This window comes from Pyxicephalus adspersus, chromosome 10 (genome assembly GCF_032062135.1).
Source record: "Pyxicephalus adspersus chromosome 10, UCB_Pads_2.0, whole genome shotgun sequence".
Classification (NCBI taxonomy): Eukaryota; Metazoa; Chordata; class Amphibia; order Anura; family Pyxicephalidae; genus Pyxicephalus; species Pyxicephalus adspersus.
This window is the reverse complement of record NC_092867.1, coordinates 11,722,941-11,750,797: the sequence shown is the minus strand read 5'-3', so window position 1 is coordinate 11,750,797 and position 27,857 is coordinate 11,722,941. Positions and strand designations below refer to the sequence as shown.

Sequence of the window (27,857 nt, the reverse complement as noted above, 5' to 3'; positions counted from 1 at the left end):
TCCCCGGCCCTGAGACTGAGATGGCATCCCCGGCCCTGAGACTGAGCTGGCATCCCCGGCCCTGAGACTGAGCTGGCATCCCCGGCCCTGAGACTGAGCTGGCATCCCCGGCCCTGAGACTGAGTTGGCATCCCCGGCCCTGAGACTGAGCTGGCATCCCCGGCCCTGAGACTGAGCTGGCATCCCCGGCCCTGAGACTGAGCTGGCATGCCCGGCCCTGAGACTGGGCTGGCATCCATGGCCCTGTGACTGAGCTGGCATCCATGGCCCTGTGACTGAGCTGGCATTGCACAGGCGGGAGTCACCCTGAGGTCAGTGTACAGACCAGGGGGTGACACACAGCTTATGGGGTCACCCTGGCTGGCCTATATAAAGGTACAGGAGAGGTCACATGACTGTCCTCCCCCCATATCCTCAGAGGAGGGTACACAAGCAGTTCACTTCCAGCCATCACATAGTGAATGTTTACCTCCCAGCATCACCATTCCCCTCTTCCCTCCCTGCCCAGGATCCGCACCGCCCTCTACTTTTTGATTGGCCGAGCGCACCACCTGCCTTTATTACCATTGGACGTCTGAGGACGTATATTACCCCCTATAGGAGAAGAGCAACATCCGCCTCGCCCGTCGTTGGGCAACCACGCGAGCTTCCCATTGCCTAAAAAACAGCTGACAGACCTCCTCTCAAATAATGACATCTCATTGGCCGAAACTATAGCTGCGTAGCTGAACGTCCTGCGAACTCTGCGAAGCTAGCGGCGCCATCTTGATTGTGGTATATTGCCCGAATAATAGTGATGAATATAATAGCGTGTAATAATGTTTTCCGATGTATTGATCACATCTAATACGGGGATCTGTCTAATTCCTCAGGTTCGTGTCGTTTATGGCGAAGTCTCATGGCAATGATGTCAAAACTCGTCGCGATGACGTATACGTCAATATGGCTGCGCGCATGTAAGTGACACTTCTCTGCTTCTGGGTAAAGTGTTCGTATGCGAATGTGAGAGGTAAGAAGGGGGCAGTGCCAGGGCTGTGTATTGGGGAGGGGGGCAGACTTTTGGTAAAGAAAACAATATAAGGGGAGGGCTGTACATTGGGAAGACATAAACAGCACTGAGAAAAAGAAAGTACACCCCTTCCTTTACATATTGGGATACAAACAATTCATGTGATCCTTATCTGGATCTAAGCTGCCATTGAATTGTGTGAGATCGGTGCTTTGAATCACCAGCATGCTGCCAACACAGGCCTGCTACGCATAGGCGTCTCCTAGATTGTAAGCTCTTCAGGTCAGGGTCCTCCCCTCCTCCTGTGTCACTGTCTGTATTCATCTGTCATTTACAACCCCTATTTATTGTACAGCGCTGTGTTATATGTTGGCACTATATAAATCCTGTTTAATAATAATAGTAAAACACTTTCTGTATGTTTTATAGGTCCAAGCTGAGAGGGTAACAATGTTTATTTTAACCCTTCGTTCCTGCCTGACACAAGGCCGAGTGCAAGCTCTACGTTTCATCCAAAGTGGTGGAGGCAGGGTAAGTGGTTTTATTTGTTATTATTATTAATACACAGTAATTATAGCGCTGATATATTACGCAGCGCTGTACAAAGTCCATAGTCATGTCACTAGCTGTCCCTTACAATCTAGTGTCCCTACCATAGTCATATGTCAATATTATTAATATTGGGGGAAACCAATTAACCTAACTGTGTGTTTTTGGAATGTGGGAGGAAACTAGAGGAATCTCACACAAACAGGGAGAACCTGCAAACTCCATGCAGATATGTCCTGGTCCAGATTCCAACCTGAGACCCAGCGCTTTAAAGCCCAGCGTGCCAACCACTGCCCGTAATATATTTATATAATCCATTTTACTTTATTCATTGTGTTTTATCAGAAAAGTTACCAAGCAGAGAATACTTCTAGCCCACGTACACATATGTGTGTATTATAGTGGGGAGGCTTCAGAATAATTGCACCTTTGATTAAATGATAAAAGTGGAGTCAGATACATATATTATATAAATATACATGGGTGGTGCTTTACCTGCCAGGGAATTTGAATTTTTGCCTATTCATCCCTAAGATTTACACAACCCTGTCACATAACCAGGTGAATGACACCGCCTTTTTTTTTACTATTATGGAATGCAGTGTTCTCTCTCTATTCCCGGCCTGTGATAGTGAAGGTGGAATAGCACTTCTGAGGTGTTTTCTGCCAGCATGGTAATTCTCAGCATCTTGCATCTTGGTAATTCTCAAGCAAAACACAATATAGGCTGCCAGCTCTACCCATCATAGTCTAATATCTGTTGTATTAGAAATGGTCGAAGACCTATAACACATCCAAATCAGGTTCAAGTTGCATTTAAAAAAAAAAAAAAAAAAATGTGTGTATATATATATATATATATATATATATATATATATATAATATATCTAATTTTATATATATATATATATATAAAATTAGATAAATAATTTCCTGATATAATAATAAACACAAAGTTTATGACTTTTGTATTGCCCAAAGGTCAGCTGTCACCATTGCACTGTTGTCCTTTAACCTTGATGATTAATTTGTAGCAGACCAATGTCTTACACAGTAGTGATCTCCCCAGACTTTATTAGCTGGGCGCACCACTGGGCAATTCTCAGTAATCTTCCGGCTGTTGGGTGAATCTGTGGAGAACACTACACAGTGTATGCTTTTAATAAAATGTCTACAAGCCTGTACCAGAAAATATGCTAAAAAGGGTAGAGGAGAGAGCCTGCAATGTTTTTTGATGTCATATAAAAGAAAGTTAAGCTTTACTCTTGCCTATGCTCATACTTGCCAGTAAGTATATTCTTGTTCAGGGAGTGAGCACCTCTAAACTAATCTAGGGCAGTGGTCCCCAACCCCAGGGCCACAGACTGGTGCCGGTCTGTGGCAGGTGAGTTGGGGGCTGCAAATGACAGGAGGCAGAAGCGCCGGCAGCCCTCTATACACTGCTCTAAAGCTAGTGACCGTATGATAGCAGGAGCGCAGCCAGCAGGAGCTTCTGAGAATGGCAGAGCAATGTATGTAAGGCTTACACTTCTCTGCCACCTGACAGCACACCAGCTTTCCTACACTACTCCGCAATCCTCAGCTGGTATAGCATACACCGGGCCGTGGCAAAATTTTATTCTATGTTACCCGGCCCTGTTGTCAGAAAGGTTAATGACCACTGCTCTAGGAGACTCCATCCTTGACGTAGCTATGTATGCACAGAAACAAGAAATAAAAATGTGTACAGAAACAAGGAATTAAAATAAAATTGAGTTGATAAAACCATTAGCAGTTCTTGCACAGTTTTCACAGGTCATCAGGAGTACGGTAAAATATGAAAGGTTGGTTTTACAAATTGACTAAATGTGCTGGAGAGAAACCACGGGGTTTAGGCTACACTCATTCTCTATGTGTGGTTATTTCAGCAGAATAGCCTTCAATGGAAACACACCTTACAGAAAAGATGGAAAAGTACTACAGTATCAGAGATGGCTTCTCCTTCAGGAGCAGCCGCGCGGTCTGTACCAAATGCCACTGCAAACAAAGCAATGGGTCGATGGATGCTTTTGTGTAGCGGCATGGTAGGGTGTGCTGTCCTCCTTGGAGGAATTACTAGGTAAGACTTTGTCTTGTATTTTCTATCAAGATTTGTCCGATAAAAATTTTGATGCTAGAATTACAGCTATAGATTTTTAGGAGAATGTTCTTTGCTTTATTCTTCTCAGGTTAACTGAATCTGGCTTGTCAATGGTCAGTTGGCACATCATTAAGGAGATGAAGCCACCATCAAATCAGGAAGAATGGGAGGCAGAGTTTAACAAGTACCAGCAGTTTCCTGAGTTTAAAATGTAAGTAGCAGGATGCAGTGTGATGATACTAAGAATTAGTAATTGATATAAATAAAAGAATTTAAGGGATCAGCCATAATCTTATGTAGCATTCACTTAACAAGTAAAAATATCCCAGCACTTGGCACAGGCTCACACTCCGGGTGCCAATTCCAGCAACAAAAATAATTGTATTTTGTAAACCTCAGCCTTTGCTATAATACACAGTACAATAGATACATCTGCTGTTACATCACTGTGACAGGTCCTCCTAATGTTTTTCTTTTCATCATTAAGATTAAATCGTGACATGACACTTAATGAGTTCAAATTCATTTGGTTCATGGAGTACTCTCATCGTATGTGGGGACGAGCAGTGGGTCTGGCATACATTCTACCCGCCATTTACTTTTGGAGGAAGGGATGGTTCAATCGTACAATGAAAGGTCGAGTACTCTTCCTATGCAGCTTTGTCTGCTTCCAGGTAAGGACTGATAAAAAGAAAGGGACATAACATTTCTTCTCTTTGTAGTGATTGGCTGTTCACATTCCTGTCTGTCTTTGTATAGGGTCTCCTAGGCTGGTACATGGTGAAGAGTGGATTGGAAGAGAAACCAGATTCCTATGACGTTCCTCGTGTCAGTCAGTACCGGCTAGCTGCACATTTAGGCTCTGCCTTAGTTCTGTACTGTGCCAGTTTTTGGACAGGACTGTCTCTGCTCTTCCCAAGACAAAAGGTAAAACATTGTACTAACATGGTATTTGTGAAGCCAAAAGATCAGCTTTAAAGCCAGGAAATTTTCACTCTTTAGAATGAGTTCAGCAATGGCAGCTTCCAGAATCTCTCAGTACCGGTCCACTTTAATGTAGAGATAATATGAGTGCTGCAAAGCCCCATTTAGGTGTATCAACTGCTCAGGCATTGCTGGAGTATATATTAGGCAAAAAGTGGGGGCCACAAATAAGGACACATTGAGAATTGGGGGTTCTTAATATTGAACAATATTTATAAAGCACAAACATATTTTACGCAGCACTGTACAATAAATAGGGGTTGCAAATGACAGACTGATACAGACAGTGACACGGGGAGGACCCTGCCCTGAGGAATTTATATCTTTCTTAGTTTAGATAATCCTTAAAAGGGAGAGAGATTATGCAAAAGTTGTTATTTTAGGTTTCTATCTTCTTTTCCAGCCCCAAACCAGTAAATCCTTGCATTGCCTAAAAAGCATCAATTTTATTTATTCTGGTATACTGATTGCATCTAGGCATTTTGGCAGTGGAAATTAAATCCACTTTAAAGAACTTTGCAAACCCTTTTTTAAGAATCATTTTGATCCCTTTCTTGATATATTGATGTTCTGAAGGGCAGTTAAGGAAGGATCACCCTTCAGGATTAGGATCATATTTGCTGTCAGCTGAATGATATGGAATTTATTATTCTCATATTTCATTATTATATCTGATATTGTTTACCATATTGTGAAAGAAAGAGTTTATGTATCCCACTTTTATTTGTGTTAAACCCACTCTGCTATCACAGTTTACAAAGCAGATCATGGTAGTCAAAGTATTGGACCTCCTATGTGTAGTTTTTCTGACAATTGACAAGAAGCCTCTGGGAAGAAATATTAGGTATACATGGAAATGTACTGTAATGTAATCCAATCAAACATGATTCCTTTTTTCCCCTCTGAGAATGTAAAAGTTGTACTGTTGCTAGGAGAAAAGACGCGTGTTCAATAAGTATTTATTTCCAATTTTTGTTTTTCTCTGAAGTTGCTTGAGACACGTCAGCTGTTGAAGTTGAGGACGTTTACACATGGAGCAGCAGGCCTGGTCTTCCTCACTGCACTCTCAGGTACATTCTATGAAAATAGTGAACTTGTAGAATATGCATTACTCAAATCTGGTTTGGTATACCTTGGGAATAGTGATCTTGTATATTTGACCTGTGAAATGGCTCATGACTTGTTTAGTAGGAGAAAAGGTGATGGACTCTCAGCATCCCTTGGCACAGTTCCATCCCCTCTCAGCTGGGGAGATATGATGATACTCCATAGCAGTGCTGCGGATTGCAAACTTTTGCAATATGCTATAGCTAAAAAAATGTTATATTGAAGTATTCTTCATATATTAAGCAGCTTTGTCTGAATGCGTATGTTCTGCCTAAAATAACCTAAAATCTTGCAAAAATTCTAAAGGCTTTTCTTGGTCTTTTTTAAGGGGCCTTTGTGGCTGGCCTGGATGCTGGACTTGTTTACAACTCCTTTCCAAAGATGGCCAACCGCTGGATTCCAGATGATCTCCTCGCCTTCTCCCCAGCCATCAGAAATGTATTTGAAAATCCCACAACTGTACAGTTCAATCATCGCATCCTTGTGAGTAATAAAACCCTTGCAGTATATTTGTCTGAAGTTTAACCACCTCAAAGCCTTGTGTCTGATGGAGCTTTGTTCATCCTGTAGGGGATCTCCTCTGTAGCTGCCATTACTGGATTGTATTTTTACTCCCGGAGGATCCCCCTCCCTCGGAGAGCCAGGCTGGCTGTCAACAGTCTACTTGCTGTGGCCTATTTACAGGTAACTCCTATGTGATATGTTATAGATGAATTCCAACATGTCAGTTCTATTGTTATCATGTACAGGTGAACCATTTGAATCCTGTGTTCCAAGCAGCTCTTTTTTTTTTTTTTATCCTGACCATTTAAAATGTTATTGCTTTTGTGTCTCACTCATCTTCTCCGCATATATTGTGGGAATAAGCACTGGCTTAGCTGTGTAATTTCAGCCTTTTACATTATTCCTTTGTCATTTTAGGTGACGCTGGGAATCAGCACTTTGCTTCTTTTTGTCCCCACTTCACTGGCAGCCACCCACCAGTCCGGCTCACTGGCTCTCCTCACTGCAGCCATCTGGCTTATGAATGAACTGCGACGTATGCCAAAATAAAGATTTTCATCCAATCAGATGTGTTGTGCTGGTGTGGGAGGAGGAATATTTCATGATAACAGAATCCAGCATATCATTCTGATTTTATGGTAATGGGATCAGAAACAACATTGCTGTAAATAAATTTTGTATTTGTATCTAATTTCCCAAAATATATGATGAGATATTTCTGGGTGTTTTTACATTATTACAATTCAAATATGTTTTATTTATGCTGAGATGCCCCAAAAGAAGGATGTATCAATCTGCAAACCACTAATGCCTAAAAAGGAACAAATATTAAAAAAAACTGGTAACATTTTTGGTTGTGGTTTTGTTTTTTTTCGGAGTCATATAATGCTCTGTAACTCCTTGTATATGAACTTCCTTCACTAGGGAAGCAGCACAACCCCTGCACCGCTTCACAATGAAGTGTCAGGCTTTATAAAGAAATCTCTTCTTAGGATGTGATATTAGAAGCTTCCTGTGCTACCTTGTACAAAATCAAGAAACTTTTGGTTGTCATTCTCTTCCACTTTTGTAAATCAGCTTATAAATTAAATAATACCTAATTACCTAAACAGACAATAAATTACACCGACAATTGCCCTAAAGCTGCATGAAACTTGGCTTCCTCAAGAATACTGGAACCAGGAGTGGAGTCGTAAAAAAAGAAGTGGAGGCATGGTAATAGTGAAGGCTATCAATGGCGAGCGCACAGGGAGAGCCTATATGGGGGTCTGGGGGCATTCCCGATAAAAGGGACAGCATGGTGTGCCCACCCCACTACACTTGAACTCCTAGCATCATAAAAAAAAAAGCCTAACACTGCATAATGATGTAAATTACCATTGCTGACAGACTTGGATTAAGCATGCACCTGGTAAAATCAAGCTGAAAAAGAAGTTAGACTCTGACACAAACATTCCCTGGAGGGAATCTTCCAGGTCCATGGATTTCAAGGGCAAAAATTGATTCTGACTAGGGAATGTTTGGGGGAATCTCAGATCCCTTGTTTTATAAATAGAAGCCAATGTGTTTCTTTCTTGTGCAGTGTTGGGTAGGTAAATGACTTCTTTCCTATGTGATCATTGAGTATATTTTTCATACATATTGTATACAACAGCTCCTATGTATAGTGGAATAATGGTGACGTGTATATGTAAAATGATATAAGTGATCATTCACTGTGACCACACGAATTCAGGAAACCAATGCACACATACCAAAGATCCTGCCAAGTTGATCAGCTGGAGCCTGGAGTGCATTATGTTGCTTGTATAAATGTGTGTGTCTGAGAACCAGTCATGACTGAGATCAATAAAATGATAAATTTGTATTAAAACGATAAAGTGGAGCTCAGTAAACTGAAAGATCTTTTTACACTGCCAAGGCTGCTTTTGCAATACACCAAATATCTCTAAATCTATCATAGCAAACTATTGGAAATCAAGTCAGCATGTAATCATGGCTTTTAGGTGAACCCAGCAATGATAACTCCATGCACACACTCCCTATGCTCGCCATACTCCTTCAATGCTTTGTATTGCTGCATCCTCATACACTGATGCTCTGTGTAATCCCCGAGCTGATTGACACACCACTCAGCCTATAGGAGTGTAAGAAGCAACATCCAGCAGCCAATGAGAGCGGTGTAGGAAGGGGGCGGGTCTGGATGAAGGATACATTGTATCCATAGAGGAACTGTCAGCTGCAGCATCATGACGGCTCACTCCTTCACCGTGCCCATGATCATCTTCACCACCTTCTGGGGGCTCATCGGCATCGCAGCACCATGGTTCGTGCCTAAGGGCCCCAACCGAGGGTAAGAGCCAGGCCTGTGTGCCGGGAGTGATGGGGGCTGCGGGGTCAATGGGAGGCCATGATCAGAGATAGAGGGGGCAAATAGGGCAGATTTATTCCTATCAGATCGCTGTGTATGTCATCCGTATACAAAGGCCTATCCTGTCCTCTATATATATGTATATGTATGCAGCATGTATGGGGGCAGTGATATGTACTGCTAGACACTGATCATCCATATACACAGACCTATCCCATCCACAGATCTTCCATCTATATACACTGATCTGTCCTATATATATCCAGCATGTATGGGGGGCCACTGATAGACATCAATCATCTGTATACACAGGCCTGTACTATGTACAATATGTATGGGGGGCCACTGATAGACATCAATCATCTGTATACACAGGCCTGTCCATCGTAGCCTCCGCACTCCTCTCCTTCACATACTGCCCCATCGTAGCCTCCACACTCCTCTCCTTCACATTCTGCTCCCTTTCATTCTCTCATCCCTCCTCTTCTGCACATAAAGTTGTAGTGTATATAAACATCTAGTTGTCTGCCATGATTGAGGTTTATAGGGTCACCTTATATCAGTGATTGGATAACATAGCTGGGATCATAGCTGTAAAAAAGAACATCCATGTATCAGTATTGACTTAATACATAAATTTGGCTATTTAGGACCTACTAATACTCACCTCACCAGCGCTCCTGGGGGTTATACTTGTGTTTGCAGGTATGGGGGGGGGGGTGATCTCCATTAATGTGAGTATTGATACGTCCAAGCACTGTCACATGTACCAGTGGGGTGCAGAGGTAGCAGCTTTTCAGACCTAGTGTTTGTTTCCTGAATTGGCAGTGACAGAGTCTGTTCAACTAGAAGTGCTAGGTGAAGTCTGGCGTGGTGATCTTACTGCTGGAAAATCATAATAACCCACTGAATGCTATGTGTCTTATTATTATTATCATAATATATGTTATATAATATGGATGACCCAGAACATGGCCTCCAGTAATGTCTCTCTGATCTTTTCTCAGGGTCATCATAACAATGCTGGTGACAACATCCGTCTGCTGCTATCTCTTGTAAGTATGTTCATCACCCAAATTATTAGGGTGTCAACATTGCCACCCCATTGCCAACAGCACCATTATAATTATGGAAAACACTAATACTCCACCCCGATATCAGACCCCAAAGCAATCACCTATTCTCCTATATTGTTGTATTCTTATTGAACTTTCTGTTTTGGGTGAATGATGACACTGATAACCTTTACCTTGTATTCCTAGCTGGCTGGTCACTATCTTATCTCAGGTGAATCCATTATTCGGCCCACAGCTGAAGAATGACACCATCTGGTACATACGATTTGTGTGGGAATAAACATGTCAGATGTTCGGTTAGTGATGGTATGTATTTCCTCTATCTTATACTACCCTTTTTCCCTTATAATAAGGCACTGTCTTATATTTTTTGAAATGCCAAAATTTGCCCTAGGTCTTATTTTCAGGGGGATGTCTTATTTTTCAATGAAGAAGACTACAGTACACATTTATTGTTGAAAATCACTCCTGTGCCATTGATTGTCCCCTTCTGATCACTCATGTGCCATTGATTGTCCCCTTCTGATCACTCCTGTGCCATTCATTGTGGCCTTCTGATCACTCATGTGCCATTGATTGTCCCCTTTCTGATCACTGACTCACTTTTTTCTGGCTTCTACGGCCGGGTAACAGACTCTGTTAGGGCAGGGATCAGCAGCTTGCTTGTCCTTTGAAGTTACATTCAGTTTCACTCTGCACTGCAGCCAGCATCGAGGAGTCACACAGAGGCACACCGTATCAGGTATCGGAGGATGTCTTATTTGCGGGGGGTGCTTTATTTTAATTGTTTGAGCAAAAATCGGGGGGTGGCTTATTTGATGGGGATGCCTTAGCAACTCGGTAATGTTAAAGGGGGTGTCAGCAGTCACATTTCACCATTAGATTTTCTGCAGCTATTATTTGTTCCATGCTTGTACAGCATCTGACCCCCAAGCATTGCACCCTAAATATTCCTATAGAATATTCAAAGAAATGAATGGTAATCCTTACAACTAAAAGAATATAAAATTCCATGGCCGCGCAGGCTGCTTTCCTGCAGTGAGGGATTCTGGTTGCTGTAGGATTTTGAATTATTACAATGCAGATTTAGGAGTCAGGCTTATTAAACACCCACAATAGAGGAATGCAGAACTGACCAAACATTTTTCTTTTTGCTCCTAATTGCATTTTTTTTGCAGACGGTACACTAACCCTTTATCTTGATGTTTTCAGGTGTTCATGGACCAGTATAACGTGTTGTTCCTCCTATTCCCTTCACACGGCAATGTTACTTCAGACAAAATTCTATGGATTCCTACAATGTCAGACCACCATGAAGCAGAAACCAAGTTCTCCTTCATTGTTGTCAATGTACGATCTGACCCTTGAGACATTTATAGAGACACTTTCCTTCCTAAACACAAATTGTTTAGTTCCTACTTCCTGAAATGTGAATATTAGTGTTGTTCCTCATCGGTTTAGTATCTGTCTGAAAGGACCCCATCTTGAGAAACATATTGCTGTTGTTACTGCAGACTCCTTCAGAAATTCCTAGCTGTCTGGCTGGTAAGGAAGGACAGAAGTATTGTAAATGTCTCCTCTGCCAAGTTCTCATTGACCTGGGTTTGCTGGTCATTGAAGGAAAGGGGGAGATCCCTTCCATACACCTCACACCCTGGTGACATCACCCTAATACTACAGGTACCGTCATATAATACTAGCAGGGGTCTGCTGACCACACATGGCAATGTCTTCATTATTCGATATCAGCGAGGATGACTATGGATGTATGCAAGCTGCAGTCTAGAATAAGGTTTCCCAATGGTAGAATAGTGACATGTGATTGTTGTAAAATAAAAAATGTATTTATTTATCATAATAAATTATTAATGTGAACTGAACTGCCTTTTATTAAAGAATTCAGTGTATAGAGCAAATTCTGCTATACCTATAGATTCTTGCACTGGAGTTAGAATTTTTTTACCTTTTTCAACCCAAGGTATCTAATAAAGCGCTCAGTGCTGTCCCTGTAATCCAGCAGATATCTCCCGTCATTTTATGGGCAGTGCCTGAAGTGGACAGCTATAGACGGCGGTGGTATATATTTCAGATACCCGGAATAATCATGTACATTGTTTAGAGATATAAGGAGACATGAATACTGGAGACCAGAATGTTGCTTTAATACGAAATGATAAAACATAATGAACAGTCTAACACAGAAGTTATGGATCACATGATATGAATGTACAGAGATACCCAGCAATGTAGACTTGTGCACCAAATACATTTCTGAATGGTAAAGGCAGAAACAGATTTGTTGCTCCAGACATCAAGCACTTTTACATTTTTTTACATCAGGCCAGGCAGCACATAAGGAAGAAAAAACATATGACAGGTCATCTTTAACACTCACCTAAATGACACATTCACAGTCCTGTCTAAACATGATGCTCACTGGAAGAACAGAACGCTCCACTGACACCCAATACACTGCTCTTCCTTCACACAATAGGATTGAGGTAAACAGAAAAAAATCCCTGTGAATAGCAATGACCCAGTTAGGGTGAATGAATGAATATTAACTGTTGGTTCACATACCTAGGGGCACCCAGTGATGATAGAGGAACAATACAACATTGCTGGGTGTGAAATAAACACAGAGAAGGACGCAGACCAGTTATACTTATGTATGCCACTTCAGACACTTCCCACAGATGACTTGTTGATGAGCAGCAATTGTTCAGGAAAATATAAAATGATCAATTTCTTCCCAAAGATTGGTCAGCTTGGGGTGTCCGCAGACAGAGATGGAGAGCCGCAGACATTTGGTGATTTCTAATCTGACAGTAAATGATCAATGAAGAGGAAGTGCCTGCAGCACACTGAGGAGCCATGAAATGAGTAATACAAGCGGTGTATACAATTCTCCAACTCGCCCACTCCTGTTGTACTAGATCAGACATTGTGCTCATAAAAAAGATAAAATCAAAATGTATTCAATCCCATGTAAATAGATAAAATATTTTGTAATTCACCACGTGGTGGCTGTTTTAGTTCTGACACCTCCACCCCTGGTGCTCTTGCTAGCATTCACACCTCTGCCCCTAGGGTGACAATGTTCACACACCATACTTATATCCAGATCAGTAACATTGTCACCCTAGAACAGAAAGTGTGTTAGGACTACAGAACATGGAAGGTTTCTGTAGGCCACACTGAGATATAATAAAACTACTAACCAATTACAATGCAGAAAATATATAACAAAATACTTTCAATGGTATATTCACCAAAGCAAAATGGAGAAAAGAAGAAAAGTTCATTATTAGAGATGCTAAAAATGTGCCAGCTTGTAGCAATGACTTTACAACCTGCAGCTCTTGAACAGTTCATCTCATGATGCACTGCAAGGCCTCAGCCAACATGGAGAAGCACCACAAGAACATTATGGCCATATATCTTAGAAGACCTGACAAAGGTGGCAGACAAGGGTGCCTTCTGGGTCTGAAATTGGAATGTGAGATTTTGTACTTCTTGAACCATTGGAGGGTCTACCGGTTCACACAAAGGAAAAACCCTTATTCACATGTAATTAAAGTGCAAAAAATGTTTAGAAACCAATGAAATCCCTAACATAGTTAAAATGGTGCATTGCATTCAGTACGTTGAGTCGACATAACAAATAGATCTGGTTCTAAGTGGGCCCTTTGTGGGATGAGTCAAATGCTGGGTTACTCTATTCTGGACATGGTACTAAACCGAAAATGAAGGACCACCTGAATCCTCTGTAATGTATACTGAACAGGAGATCTAGTGGTGAGAATGAGCAGCTTTGTAATAGCAGTGGTATTAGGATAGATGGGGGAATCCAACACCAGTATATGGTAAGACTGCAGGGTCCACTCAACACTGAACTATACCTGCTAACATATGACCTGGTAATAAAATCTTCACTTTCTTTCAGAGCGCTGGGACCGGAGCCATCTGGTATGTCCGAACCAGAACTGGGCACGGTTGTTTCTCCAGCTGGCCACTACATAACCACTGTGTACTGTAAGAAAACCACAGCACCCAGTGTGGGACACCCACATATCCAATACATCTGGAAGAAAGCAAATAATTTATTTGCAGCCTCATGGAGGCCCATGGAGTGGGAAAAAATATTTATTATCTTTTTTTTCCCACAAATATAGCAGCCTAAAAGGACCACATGCACAGAGCTATGGCATGCCCACTTACCAGAACTTTACAAGGTAGCTGATCGGGGGGATGGCAATGAAGACAACCTACCTATTCATGCCAAATAGACCTTTTAAATCCTTTGTAAAGTCAAAGTGCTAAAGGTACAGGCAGCCGCTTCCTACTACCTGAGGATGTCCTGGCTTGAGAGGGTAATATAGACAAATCCTCAAAAATCAATTAAATTACAGGAAACGGCTCACCAAACTGAATAGTTGTAAGATGCTTCAGGTCAGAGGAATGGGGCATGGAAGGTAAGAGCTGAGGGTCGATGCGCTTCTATTTGCTCTGAGTGGATTTCCGCATTTTCATACTATGGGAAATCTATGGGAATGCAAATATCATTTGAAGCAGGTCAAATACAAATCAGAAAGACATTATTTAGGAGAACGAATGAAGTGCCAATGCAGAAACTTATAACAACCAATCAGAATTCATCCTTTACAGACCTGACTACGGAGAACTAAAACTGGATGTTATGGGTTACTGAATTTTTCACATCACATAGCTCATAGTATTAAATTCACAAAAACATAATAAAGTGAATTTTCCATGTTGTACAAAACACTTTGTACGGTTCAAGGAAATTATCACAGTTTGTTACTAGCTTATTGTGTTCATGGCTGCTTTGCCTACTATAAAAAGGACCCTGATCAGTAAAACGTAGCACTGCTGCTAAATCATTACAGGAACATTATGGGAAATTAACTACACGTTTCCTGTATTTCTAAAGTTTCCAGAAGGGAAATCTTCCTATCTTTCTTAGTTTTCCCCCCTTCCCAATGCAGACTCACTTCTCCTGCTGCACCCAGTAGGGCTGCCATGTAATGTACAGTAATGTTGTGCTTACATTTCTGACAGATAAAGTGAACAAGTCAACCGACTGGTATCTGTGCAAAACTGAAATGTTAACTTGGACTTTCCCTTTGAGGAGGTTTCTTGTATAAATTATAACACTTTTAAATGGCTACATAATTACTGGTAAAATAAAAAGCTGCTTGTTTAAGAGGAAATCAACACTTGTCGAATGATATGGTAAGGATGTGTAAAGATTAGCTCTAAAAAGAGAGCCTTGTACTGGAGTTGCTGCCTCAGGGCAGTAGAAAGCAGCACAAGTCCCATAAATTATACATTTTTTGTGTTCCTCCTGGTGAGGATGCAACCAATCAGGACACAAGAAGAACAATGTCATCATGGTATGCATCCAGAATTTTCCCCTCAATTATGTATCTGCCGACACATTCACTTCTGATAAATGAAGAGTAACCGACCCTAGAAATAGAGTAGAACAATAGAAAATTGCATTGGCTCTAGGACATGATTTTATGGCCTTCTGGTAACCAACAGCAATTTACCAGGAAGCCAATATTTAAATTAAATGTACACAATCATATTACATATACAACCCCCAGTTACAAAAAGGAACACACACAAAAACTTCCGACCTTACGCAGGAGTGAACAGCCACCTACCTGTGTAAGATTAGTCCTGGGAGCTGCCATCTTTGCTGTCTAACGAGAACATGTCATGTCTTGTAACATTCCTTTATTATTTACATGATAAACAGCACTGGTCACAGGATGGGTGAAAGGTAGGTAACTGTCATTATAGTCCATTTTCCTATTATAGGAGGAAGTGTTAGAACTTGTATCCCTTTTATTATTGCTCCCTGTGACTCCACCAGACATCAATAATTGGGGGGATATTTTACCGGTGAAAAGAGTTGAACAATGAGATGTTAACATTTCCTTTAGCTGCAAAACAGTTTTAAACACATCACCTTTTCCATGCTGTGGGCAGTGTACCTCCCAGACCTTTAGTTGGGTACAACACCCGAAACTTTTCAGCAACCACTCGGCTGTTTTTGGGTGGTTACTCATGAGTTGGGTCACTATTCAGGGGCTTCCACCCGCCTAAAATTTCTTCCCACCCAACTTAAAAAAAACTTCTGGGTTGAGCACTGGCTCTGGGTGACCCCCAAATTTCTGCCACAACTCCTTCCACCACATACAAGCATTGGCCTCTGAGGCACACACTTTGATTTGTGCAAAGGTGAAAAAAAAAGCAACACACTGGACCTAAAATCAAGGCCACAGCAGCATTGCATGGCTGGAAATTGCAAGACATGACAGGTTCACTTTGCAAAATGTCAAGCTCCCTGCAGAACGACACTTAATAAGCCTGGTGGTCAGCGACTGAACAAGTTCACCAAGCTCTAAGGTCCTGTGTAAAAGTCTCTATACAAAAGAAGTGTCCAAAGAAGGTGCATCAATACAAAAAGAACATTGGAATGTGTTCAGAAGTACTAAAGCCTTGCACCTATAAACGTCTTAAAGAATGTGCTGGTCTCATCTGGCAGTGACAGGGTCTGGTATAAGGTGCACTCCTTCCTCCAGCAGCAGAAAGTCCAGGGCAGATGCCCTCGCCAGTCGGCGGTGTATGCGTCTCAGTCTTAGAATATACAGTATGATGGAGATCAGGACCACCAGAATGCAGGCGAAGAATAAATAGTGGTTATACACAAAGGAGAAGCGATACCAACTCACGTGTGCTGGACGAGCATTCTCTTGGCGGATATCCCTGTAAAATCCATGCAAAAAAATGTCACACAGCTAGTTGTGCAGCAAATATACACTTATCTACTAAATACATATATAGAATGACCCTTTCCCTACAGAATATTCAACAATGAAAACCTGTAAAAGCTAAACCCTGATACAGACACATTAATGCTGAAAATTTTCACCCAAAGATGAAGGAATGTCAGTCTCCACAGCCACCTGCAGCTCTCATCACATTATTGTAGATGGTGACAACAGTGATGCGAGAGCATGATATGAATGTGACCTCTGAGATGCTACCCCTTCAGCATGCAGAAGAGTATGGCAATGTAAGATCAGCAGAAAGAACCAGAGACCACAGCAGGGATCCATGGAGATTGACAATCCCAGAAGTGTAATTACATGTATAAGTACACTAAGAGTCTTACTTACCTGAGAGGCAGGAAACGGGTCTTGTAAAGCATGGCGCCTAGTGTCCATTGAACTTCCTTGTCGTACACCAGTTGGGCGGTCCTGAGATTTGGATAGTCAGGTGGAAAATGAAAACCATCATGAAGAACTTTATGCACCCAGGCAGACTTAAAACATTGATACCTGCAAAACAGAAATAATGAATGATGAAAAAGTACAGCAAAGATAACCAGCAACAGCATGGTCCATTGCAGACTGGATAAGATACACAATTGATTTGTCCAAACTAAATAACAGTGTTTTGAGATTTGTCATATTTTTATTTTTCCAGGGAGATTAAGAAGTCTTTTCTCAGAAGATTAAGTTTTTTAGATCAGGACTTTTGGGTGAATATTGAAAGCTGGTTAAAACATATTTGTGCATTAAAATCTCCTTAGTGTTGCTTTTGCTTTCAGACCAGCCATTTAGAAAGGACATTGACTTTGAAATAATATTACCTTTAGAAGTACCATACAAAAAGCTCTGGAGTAAACTTACTTCAAGCGGTGCTGGTCAGCATGGGCGGAGTACAGGCGGTTTTTAAAGCGCTCCGTTAACGTTGTCCATGGCATGCTACAGTAATCCTGGGGGGAAGCCAGAGGGACACATAAAGAGGCTGTACACAAACCAAACACTTAGAAATACATAATTACTGAAACAGTTACCTTAGCGGCTCTGGAAAACTTGAGACTGTCGTACAATCCTCCCATACGCAAGACATCCTCTGTGCAGTAGAAGAACTCTGAAAACCCATAGAACTCGCTATTGGAGTAGTCAATCGTTGGCTGGTACACTCCATTCAGATAGGCCTGAGAATCATTTGATTTGGCCAATAAGGGTTCGAGTAGCTGCCGGCAGCTGTCCCAATCCCCTTTCCCTTGAATATGAAAGTCCACACTCTTTCGCCGAAGCTGGTCTTTGAGGCCAACAGGCATACACGGGTCCAGATAGGGAGTGTTGGAGTTCATACCCGTCTGCTCTTTTGAAATCCTAAAAAACAACAATGATGACTTGTTAGTCAGATATCCAAAGGACCACGACAGACACAAGCAGAGCACTGCAAGAATACCATTTCAATAAAGGTTCATTCATCTAGTAACACTTTTATTATATCTACCAATAAGAACTGACATATGAAAAACAGAGCAGCACTGCAATATGCAGGAAACATTCATATCTCCAATATTGAACTTCTCTAATTTGCTCCCTTTTGTCTAATATAGAGTTAAAGCAGTTTGTCATACGGGTTTGATAAATGCAAGAAACAGGAACCTGTTCATTATGACAGAAATAACATCCTGTGCTCTTTTTCTTTTGCTGCATTCTTATCAGTTACATTATTCCTAGGTATTTTTAAAGATTACATTAGGAGAAGAGGCAAGGAAAATGGCAATGGTAGTCCAGTCCTGTTTCTGTTATCCTGATAAAGTGACAATGCTTACATTGCTGTATGTCAGAGGTGTGTTACTAAGAGATTAACATAAAGAAAAAAATGTTGGAAGAAAATAAAAACATCCTCATCCAAGGACCAGTAAGCTGCAATATATTACATTTCTGTTATAAGGATCAGAAATCTTTTTTTGCCCCTCACTTGATTAGGATAATTGGTTTTGAGACACCAATTCAGCCCAGGTATCTATGTTGGATTGTTAGCCTCCTGTATCAAGACAAGGATAGATGCCTCATTACTCTTTGTCAATGAGCACCCAGTGCTCCTAAGGAATGCAGTCACGCCTTAAAAAATTAGGAATTAACTCAATGTGCACAAGTAATGCTTCCCATTTTGGAAAACCCCTGTAACACGCTAGGATACTATGTACATTATAGAATTTTATTATTAAATATTATAATTATTATTATTATTGTCAAATTTACTTGACAATGTATGTGCCCATGGGTGTAAACTCATTCTATAATTACTGTATTGGCTGTTTTAGGCTGATAAGTAGATTGCAGACTTTCTTGCTCTTGCAGGAGAAACCACTGAGTTTGACAGGGTTATTGGGAATTCCCCCTATTCAGCCAAATAATACTTCAAGTGACTTTGAAGAAGCAATAATGGAAACATCAAAAAGGCCAGGAGAAAAGTAAATATATTGTTATAATGTAAGTTAGCCTGTGCTGACAGAGTCTAATTTTTATATTTATAATTACATTTTTGCAGCCTACATGAAAAGAAAAGAGTTTGCAAACACATTCATTGGTGGAATTTAAACAAAATCAGCAGATATTCTGTATTCTGTCAAGTCAACTTTTAGGGGTTATTCAATTACCCTTTGAATATGTTTTTGGCTCAGTGGCTTCCTAAGACTAAGAAAAGGAGCTCCAGGAAACAAATGCTTCAAAAACCTTGATTGATGGGGTGTTTTGTTGTGTTGGAGATTCCCCTTACCACTTGGCTTTTTTGTGGGTAATGCAGTGTGTGATCAAAGCAACTGATACCTCATACATTTTAGGAGAGTATGGAACCCCTAATATCCATTCCTGAGGAAGCAGCCTAGTTCTGCGAAACATGTCGAAATTTTTCTCTCAGTGCAGGTCTTTCCCTTTGGGATTATTCCTTTCACAATAACTACAAGGAGTCTAAAATTAGCTATGAAAGTGTATTGTTTTTTTATCTTCTTGAAATACTGTAATGTCATGTTGAAAAAAAAAATGATTTAGTTTTTAGGTAATTTTTATGCTTTTGCTCTTTAAAGTCCAACGGTGTTTGAACTTTTTTTGTTTCAAAATTTCCTACATATGAACACAGGAAAAGAATACATACTCCTTGCAGACAACCTCTTCCCATCATCACATATGTCTCACCTGTTTTTTGTCATAGTATTATTGAATATCGCATCTTCATATCGCTGCCGGGCAAAGTTCCCACCGAAGCCCATAAAAGTGGTGACATAGACGCGGTAGACGTGTTCCGTATGTTGCAGGTCACAACCCAGGTTAAATTCAGCTAACATTTGTTTGGCCACTTCCTCCTGGAACACAAGAAGCCACATCATCTGATTTAGATGTAGATTTGAACTATTATGCTGTTGATGAAACTTTGTCAAATTTGTCTTTTTAATGCATGGAAAACAATTTTCAGACTAACACACATACGTACATGCTCTGCAGATGGGAAAGTCATTGTTTTTGGAACCTCATAAGCGATCTGGAGTGAGCCGCCTCCCATGTCTATAATGCCTACTGTTCTCTTACGGATGATTGCTTCTTCTTGTGTACCTATTGTCACTGCAACCAGAGCATCTTCATCTAAAGGATCACAACAATTAGGTTACCAGATGTACAAAAGAGTTTTAGTTTACCAGAAATTTATTACCAACATATATTAATTTCTTACTTTACCACAATCCTAGCATTCTAGCTGCTGTGTTCTGTTATCAACCTCAACAATTACACCTGAAAAAGGGGGCACAGAACCCTGAAATGTGTCAGTCATCTTCTTGATTTTTTAATGCATGTTTTACATTTCTACAAAGATTGGCATCTTCTAATTTTCCTGTATGTCCTTTGGGTATAGGCATTGTCCTTTTAGCTAGAATAAAGCATTGTAGTTTTGTGGCTCTACTAAGAAAAGCAGTCTGCAATCCTCTAACTTTTTAATGATTAGTTAGTGCTGGTGCAGGGCTGTTAATTTTAGGCAGCAATGTTTCTTTGCAACTAGTTAAGGATTAGGCCAATAAATAAAAAAAGTTTCTTTTACTAATAAGTTAGCTGTGCCAAAGGTTACATTATTAGGCCTGGGGTCAGGGTCAAGTTTAAGAAAAAATACATTGCATTTCTTGTTCTAGTGACACCCAAGACACAAGTATTCACCAGGGTTGTATTGTATTTACATTGCCAGAGTGCTTAGAACAAGCATAGAAGAATAATTTATATAAATTTTAATTAAAATTGACTTCAGTCTTACAGGCTTCTCTCCTGCACTGGACTGCTAATGGATTACACTGCCCACTGCCAGTTTATCACATGTGCAACAGATGCTGCAACAAGTCAGAGCATTGCCCCATTTCTTGGCTAAAAGAAAACCAGCATAATCTAGTCCTTGGCCCAACGGACCCATTACTGTCATCCATTGGATTTCAGACCTTTCAATCATAAGGGTTTAGCATTGTTTGTAAATGTTTCTTTACAGTGGTCAGTAAGAGGCAGGGGCCTGTGTTTTAGTTTTTTATGTACTAAACTGCCAACTCCTCCACAAGACAAAATTTGCCCGCATTTTATAGAAACACAAAGATAGAGTGATTATGTCTCTGGGTCTAAAACAGAGTATGTACCAAAAATGGAAAAGACAGATTCTAAAATTTCACTGGCATGTTGATGTGGTGGGAAAGGAGGAACCAGAAATGTTAAAATATTCAGCCTGACTCACCATCTATGACATGGTCAAACCGTCCAAGAACAGAATTTATACTGATCCATGCATACACACCTAAAAGTAGAAAACACAGTTTACATTTTGAAAAGAATTATAGCAGTAATTACACAAAAGCTTACAATGGTAAGTACCCTAATATCCATGAAAACAGTTTTTAGAGGAAAAATAGAAAATACTACCACACCCACATACATGGATGAATTGACTTAGAGTAAACAACCATTTAAAACTTAATGTCCATCTTGTTTAGCCATCAGAAACTTCTGACGAATACATAATTCTACATGTAAGATAGAGAAAAGAGAAAAAGGCTTTTGATCGCACAATAATGATTGGCAGCTCATCGCGGATATTGAATTTGGAATGAAGAACCATTCACATTAACAAACAACTACGGGGCAATTATTAACCTTCTCCCTTCGGACCTTTACCGTCCTTAGGAGGTTTTCCACCAGTCATTGAGATAGAAGTTTTGACTGCTTGGAACAACATTTTCCCACGGAATAAAAACCTACAAGTTTATGTAGATGAAATAAATCACAGGAATATTATACGGAGGTATTTTTGAATGGGATAACTCTCAGAATTTGGATGAATTTTTTTTCTGAAAACAAACAAAACAGTTAAATATCATTAGTAGGATAAACTTCTATGCTGCTGAAATGTAATGTGAAATTATCCTGCTGGACACACAACCAGATGTAGTTGCATGTTGATCATGATCCAATCACAAATCACTTAACAATACACTAAAAAATTTGATCATTCCATGTCACCGAGACATTAACGACAGACACAGTTGTGTTTTCTCATATTAATCCCCTACAGAATCCCTCACGTCTGTCATTGTATAAATATGCAAATTCTGTTCACCAAGTAAACATTTTGTGGTTTGTTTTAGTAGAAATGTGTTGGAATCAGGTTTAAGCACAGATGATTTATGTCTAGAAAAGATGCAAAACTCATACCAAATAAACCACGTGCATATAATTCATTATTGTGCGATCAAAAGCCTGTCTTTTTCTCTTTTCTCTATCTTACATGACTGAACCAACCTTACAGGCTTAAGCACTAATATCCTCATATTGACTACTATTATCCTTCCTATGGGTAGAAGACATATGCCCTCCCTTTAAATACATTTTCCCAGCATAAATATATATATTGAGCAAATAAAACGTAGTCAGTGAGCAAGTAATTTCGCCTAAGCCAAAATGTGGAATTTGGAAGGATCTTTAGTGTGCTGCAGGAAGTGAGAACCATTTCCTTCTCCTTGGTGATCATAACTGTACACTGTTACTTTGCAGAAAGTCACACAGGGAGATTGTTTAGCAGAGGCTGATCTATGTAATACATTTGCACAGTCAAGCCAACATCCCATGATACAATTTAAAAGGGTAAACCAGGGGTTTGAATAATATAGTCATTGAATTGATGGGGCAGTGGCTGACAACACAATGCTCACCCCATAGTGTATAAGTTACCATTTCATGAATATTAATAGATTAATCAATTTTCTGTTGAATGGTCACATGACCCAAATATCCTTTAGCTGTGATATAAGGATACAGAAAAAAGCAACAAGATATTTTCTGTAGTAGATATAACTGTATATATCCATCTCAATATCTAAGTCTGCTTTAAATTAGTGTTGAGATAAATGTTGAGTTGTAATCCACCCTCAATCACTGAAAAATGTAAAACTCAATTAAAAAAGATACTCAAATTTCACCTTGGAGATGTACAGGGGACTATGAGTGAAGATGGTGGTAAGGTCTAGCATTTTTTTGTTAAAAGAAAGAGTTGTACCTGTTACTTCAATATTTAAGCATTCACTTTATTACAATACCTTCTTGTTTCCCAGAGATAACCTCAGCATGGGCCTCTGAGAACAGAAAATCAAAATCCTGAGGAATGTCCTTCACCAGATCTTGAAGGATAGCTGCCTGTTGACTAAAGGATACACATTGTTACTGCAGGTTTCTACAATCATATAAAACAAAATATCATACACTGGCCTAAAACTAGAAGAGTCAAAGTGCCCTTGCATTTTCACTTAAACCTGTCAGACATTTTAGGAACAATTTGTTTGTTGTATGAAGTTCTCACCTCTCTGGCAGGACTCTCATGCCAGCTGTACACAGAATGTATAGCGGGGTCTCCTTATGCTTTGTCTTTGGAATGTACGATGCAGCATAACTTAAAAGTGGGTTAATATAATCACTGGCTTTTTCTGGAGTCTGTGCCATAGTGGAGATACCTGCAGATAGCAAATCACAGATGTTTATTAGTATAAGGAGGTAGTGTCACAACCATCAATGTAGGAATGCATGCATGTTAAAGTGAAAAAAAAAACAAAAAAAACAGATATAATCATTAAGGGGTTACCAGAAGTATGGACAGTTGGAAAAATGAAAGTTGCCATTACCATATAGTCGGCACGGCTGCAGCAATGTTACGCCAATACCCCATGGTTTATTCAACCGGACCATTGCAGTCTGCATTACTGAGCCAACATCCTAATATTGCACTTTGAACAAAAGTCAATCAGTTCAAGCAGAATCATTATTTTTAACACCTATCCACAGAACAGTCACTAGGTGGCAGCACATACCCATCCAATGATAACTAATCCAATGATATCCTAATCGAATTTGTTTCAAATGTAAAGATTCTCAGGAAACAAACTCTGCAGGTGTCAGCAAGGTGCAAGCGCCATGTGATAAATTAAAAATAAGTTGCTATTATTTCATAAATATATTTGAATGATATCACCTATAACTCAAACTTACTAGTTGCATTGGGCCTGAATTAATAAAGTTCCCCAGGACTCGACAATTATGGGAGAACCTGGATGATCCAGCCAGCCTGGAATGGACTCAGTTTCCTATTAGTTGGCATATGCTGTCAATCCTGGACCAGATCCATTCCAGGTTTGCTGGATCACCCTTATCAGTTTTTATTAGGGTTTATTGAACCCTATGAAGAATACAGACTAATACATTAGGAATTGAATTTAAACACATGCAATGTCCTGGCAGGTACCTGGTTTAATCTTCTTCACCACAGGCTTGCTGCTGCGATCCCGCATCTGTTTAATGTCCAGCAGGTCATGCGGATTTCCATTGTGAGGAGGCCAGAAGTAGACGAAGACGCGGGAGCCGCTGCTGCCGCAGTCCACCACAATACCATAGTTGAGCTTTGTGTCCTTGGTGTCTGTGGCTTCCAAATCTTCTATCTGATCCAGGTACCTAGAGAAAGGACAGGAAAAATAAATAGAAATCAGTGACAATCAGTAAACTGCATGAAGAGACACAAACTGTTCTATTACCCAACTTTACCAAAATTCAGTCTACACAAGGCCAAACATAACACAGCAAGTTAGGCTGTCTCAAGGCCCATACACAGGATAGGTTGCATCTATCCTCTTCTCCATCTTTCCTGGGCATGAGGGTGTAAAAGCCATGGATTCATTTCAATGTACTAGATCAGAGGTGCCAACTGGCGGTCCACAAGAAAATTTTAGGGGTCCACAGAAAAATTTGGACATTATTTGCAATTTTTTAACAAAAATAATATTCTAATAAATTCTTATATTCTGAATGACAATTTTTGTCTTTATATTGCACTAAATTCACCAACTGTACTAGAGATGGAAAAACAAGAGCGTGACACCAGTGTAGTCTTATGTTGTATGAGGCAACCTTTGCCGAGCTGTGCGCTTCAGTATTGTTTCCACCATTACAACAATCACCCCGCTCCGCGAATACCGATTATCATCCCATTGTTTTTTTTATTTATTTATTTCTCAGATGCTCTTTTAGGTAAGTATGACCTTAACTGTGTATTTTCTTTAACTGTTATAAATAATGGCATCAAATAGTTTGACTTTGATAACTATCATTTCTTGTTTGGTCTTAGATTCAAATGGAATAAACCCCTTAATGAGTGAGAAAAACCAAACAAATATTTTGCATTTGCATTGCAGTAATACCAAAGATAATACAACTAATGATAATAGTAACACTAGTACTACTTCACCTAACCGTGAGCTGATCAATGAGTGAGAACCTCCACAGTACTTGTCAGGCACCATTAGGAAGATCATTATTTTACTAATGTATTTATCTTTAAAAAAAAAAAAAAATTCATATTAATGGTCCGCAGGATTTAAAATTATAAACCGAAAAGGTTGGCAAGCACTGCGCTAGTTTGCCATTTAAGACCATATTTTCAATACAGGATTTCAGACATGCACATCAAGAATTAGCACAGAGATCTGGTTTTGTCATCTTTATACATAGGGACTAAAGCTACGTACACACGTCCATTGGTTCTCGCCCGATAATGGGCTCAGGGCCGATATCAGACGAGAATCTGGCGTGTGTACAGCGCTCGTCGTCCAATGTCTGAACGACCATCCTGGAGGATCTACGGGCGATGGACGATGAACAGTTCTTATGAAGGGGAAGGGGAAGGGAGAGAGCGCGCAGCAGGGTGCCGCTCCGTAGTTCTCCCCTCCCCTCTCCATAGAGCAGAACAGTGCAGCACTTGATCATGTATCGTGCAGTCCTTGGAAAGGATCGTGTAAGTTCCTTTCAAACGACAATAATTGCACGTGTATATGCAGCTTAAGGATTCTTTTGCAAAAAGAACTTTGAAGCACCTACCAATCCCCTGGTTGATATTCTATGGGGATTTGTAGCTGGATACAGTGTTGCTGCTGCAGAGATTACTCAGAGATATTGTAAATATAATATCAGTACTATAATATAACATAGTTGATCAGTGCTGGTCTGGGCATTTAGGATTTAATGACCTCTGGTCACAAAGTTTATCTAATCAGCTACAGATTGCTGATGCACCATGATTATCCGCATGTTACATAGGACAACATAGGAAACTGCTGCAGCTGGTGCTTTTGTTACTAGATCCAAACAATGAAAAAAATCAGTGAATCAGTGAATAAGCAATAAAAGTGCTGGGACAGAAGGGCAGAGTACATGCTGATAGCCGTCAGACTGTGGTGTCACCAACAGTGAAAGGACATTATTATTCAGCAAGTAAAAATGGTTAACTTGGGATGCCACTATACCTCCAAGATGGCAGTTTGACTTTGTTAATAATGTAATTGTCAGAAACCATTACATAACTGAAAAATAAATAAATAAATAAATATATATATATATATATATACATACACACACACACACACACACACACACACATACATACACACATAAATTTTAGCCCAGGTATTTTTATCTATTATAACACAACAGAAAAGCCCTTTAAAACAAAGTACAAACAAAGTACAAATTATTCACATGGCAAATGATGCAGAGATATTGTTATTACAGCCAGTGCTGCTGGTCTGGGCATTAAGGCTTTAATGACCTCTGGTCACAAGAGGGTTAAGAGACGGAGTTCTTGAGATCTGTTGCTAAATTTTCTGGTATGTGTGTTCAATCAACTGTTAAAGAAAAAAAAAATAACCTGATGTTATCTAAGCAAACAGAATTAGCTGGAAATACGGGAAGTTATGTAACCAGTGCAATATAACAGAAGAATTACCTAACTGCACTCAGAAAACAATACAAGTGGATGATGAACAGCAACACAACAGTGGCAGATTGAACCATATGTGCTTTAATGCTAAGGACTAAAAAAATGTAAATGATGATAGACTAAAAAGAAGAGAATGGAAGTAAATGAAGGGGAAAAAAAATAATTATATTACTAGAACACTTCACACAGATTTGTCTAATAAATGAATGAAGAGGTCTTATTGGTTTGTGATTTAATAGCAAATCCTAATTTTACTATTATTATTACTACAGAGTATTTATATAGAGCTGACATATTAGGCAGCATTGTATAGATCTGATGGCTGACAATGCTGAAAATTAAGCAGTGGCTCTGTGCCGTTGTGGACCCAGGAAGGGGTATGGGGGAACAACTCGAGAACTGGCAGGATCAACAGGAAAATACGTGAAAACAAATGGTATAATAATGACAGGTTATGGTAATAATGAAGGGTAATTTGTTGCATGAAGACAACATTGCCTGGAGTTCCACTTTTAACAAACTTAGTACTAAGGTTATCTCACACCTTGGTCTAGCCTTCTGATACATTATTATTATTATCATCCAGTATTTACAAAGTCCATAGTCATGTCACTAGCTGTCCCTCAAAGGGGCTCACAATCTAATCACTCACATTGGTACAGTTATCCTTGATGTACCCTAAAAGAGTGCCCGATCCCTAAATGAACATTGTATTTTGCAAAACAAAGCTTATGGGGCTTAGACGGCAAGTATTCATCTTAATATCATAACAATTCATCATTCTATAGCAACAATATAAAAATGCACTTTATTTGTAACAATTAAAATCCATATAAAAATTTTAATTTGAAGTTACATATCCAAATTGCTTATGGTCTCTAATAGAATTCTACACACTTCACTGAACGCAGTCCTCTTCATCAGGAATATAGAGACGCTTGTGATTATTCAGAGTTAATG

General features: G+C 39.9%; 4 protein-coding genes across 14 annotated transcripts in view; 2 read left to right on the top strand and 2 right to left on the bottom strand.

Moving 5' to 3' along the window:
* The window catches only part of CUTC (cutC copper transporter), a 10,481-nt gene extending 9,735 nt beyond the window's left edge, over positions 1-746 (bottom strand). The window contains exon 1 of one of the 3 annotated variants that reach the window (XM_072425227.1): positions 592-746. In XM_072425227.1, the coding sequence (XP_072281328.1) occupies positions 592-614 (23 nt within the window). In that variant the 5' untranslated portion in view covers positions 615-746. Of the gene's footprint in view, positions 1-469; positions 499-564 lie in introns of those variants that run through there. The other 2 variants (XM_072425228.1, XM_072425229.1) reach the window with 2 other exon arrangements.
* Positions 635-7,121, top strand: COX15 (cytochrome c oxidase assembly homolog COX15). Of its 9 annotated transcripts, none has more exons than XM_072425223.1 (11): positions 635-774; positions 873-956; positions 1,439-1,540; positions 3,469-3,656; positions 3,766-3,888; positions 4,165-4,351; positions 4,437-4,604; positions 5,650-5,731; positions 6,097-6,251; positions 6,339-6,452; positions 6,690-7,121. In XM_072425223.1, the coding sequence occupies exons 3-11, from the start codon at positions 1,460-1,462 to the stop codon at positions 6,819-6,821; spliced, it is 1,230 nt and encodes a 409-aa protein (XP_072281324.1). In that variant the 5' UTR covers positions 635-774; positions 873-956; positions 1,439-1,459; the 3' UTR covers positions 6,822-7,121. The 9 variants fall into 9 exon arrangements, with proteins under 9 accessions (XP_072281324.1, XP_072281319.1, XP_072281322.1 ...); XM_072425218.1 differs by having other exon boundaries at positions 3,466-3,656; XM_072425221.1 differs by having other exon boundaries at positions 873-1,009.
* A 1,345-nt stretch (positions 7,122-8,466) lies between these two features.
* Positions 8,467-11,594, top strand: ATP6V0E2 (ATPase H+ transporting V0 subunit e2). Its single transcript, XM_072423104.1, has 4 exons — positions 8,467-8,625; positions 9,651-9,698; positions 9,906-10,025; positions 10,932-11,594. Exons 1-3 carry the CDS (start codon positions 8,522-8,524, stop codon positions 9,997-9,999), a joined length of 246 nt encoding a protein of 81 aa, XP_072279205.1. The 5' UTR covers positions 8,467-8,521; the 3' UTR covers positions 10,000-10,025; positions 10,932-11,594.
* A 263-nt stretch (positions 11,595-11,857) lies between these two features.
* ENTPD7 (ectonucleoside triphosphate diphosphohydrolase 7) overlaps positions 11,858-27,857 on the bottom strand; it is a 29,681-nt gene continuing 13,681 nt past the window's right edge. Inside the window, exons 4-13 of the mRNA XM_072423103.1 lie at positions 24,375-24,580; positions 23,439-23,589; positions 23,179-23,282; positions 21,324-21,383; positions 20,055-20,203; positions 19,760-19,926; positions 17,617-17,941; positions 17,450-17,535; positions 16,934-17,095; positions 11,858-16,520 (exon numbers count right to left, since the gene is read on the bottom strand). Coding sequence (XP_072279204.1) covers positions 16,289-16,520; positions 16,934-17,095; positions 17,450-17,535; positions 17,617-17,941; positions 19,760-19,926; positions 20,055-20,203; positions 21,324-21,383; positions 23,179-23,282; positions 23,439-23,589; positions 24,375-24,580 — 1,642 coding nt within the window. The 3' untranslated portion in view covers positions 11,858-16,288. The remainder of the gene's footprint in view (positions 16,521-16,933; positions 17,096-17,449; positions 17,536-17,616; positions 17,942-19,759; positions 19,927-20,054; positions 20,204-21,323; positions 21,384-23,178; positions 23,283-23,438; positions 23,590-24,374; positions 24,581-27,857) is intronic.

Bases quoted from the DNA above. Each gene is read 5' to 3' on its own strand.
- COX15 (XM_072425218.1), top strand. From the start codon at position 1,460: ATGTTTATTTTAACCCTTCGTTCCTGCCTGACACAAGGCCGAGTGCAA. The intron at 1,541-3,465 runs GTAAGTGGTTTT...TGGTTATTTCAG, and splicing joins TCCAAAGTGGTGGAGGCAGG to CAGAATAGCCTTCAATGGAA. The intron at 4,352-4,436 runs GTAAGGACTGAT...GTCTTTGTATAG, and splicing joins GCAGCTTTGTCTGCTTCCAG to GGTCTCCTAGGCTGGTACAT.
- ATP6V0E2 (XM_072423104.1), top strand. From the start codon at position 8,522: ATGACGGCTCACTCCTTCACCGTGCCCATGATCATCTTCACCACCTTC. The intron at 8,626-9,650 runs GTAAGAGCCAGG...ATCTTTTCTCAG, and splicing joins CCTAAGGGCCCCAACCGAGG to GGTCATCATAACAATGCTGG. The intron at 9,699-9,905 runs GTAAGTATGTTC...TTGTATTCCTAG, and splicing joins TCCGTCTGCTGCTATCTCTT to CTGGCTGGTCACTATCTTAT.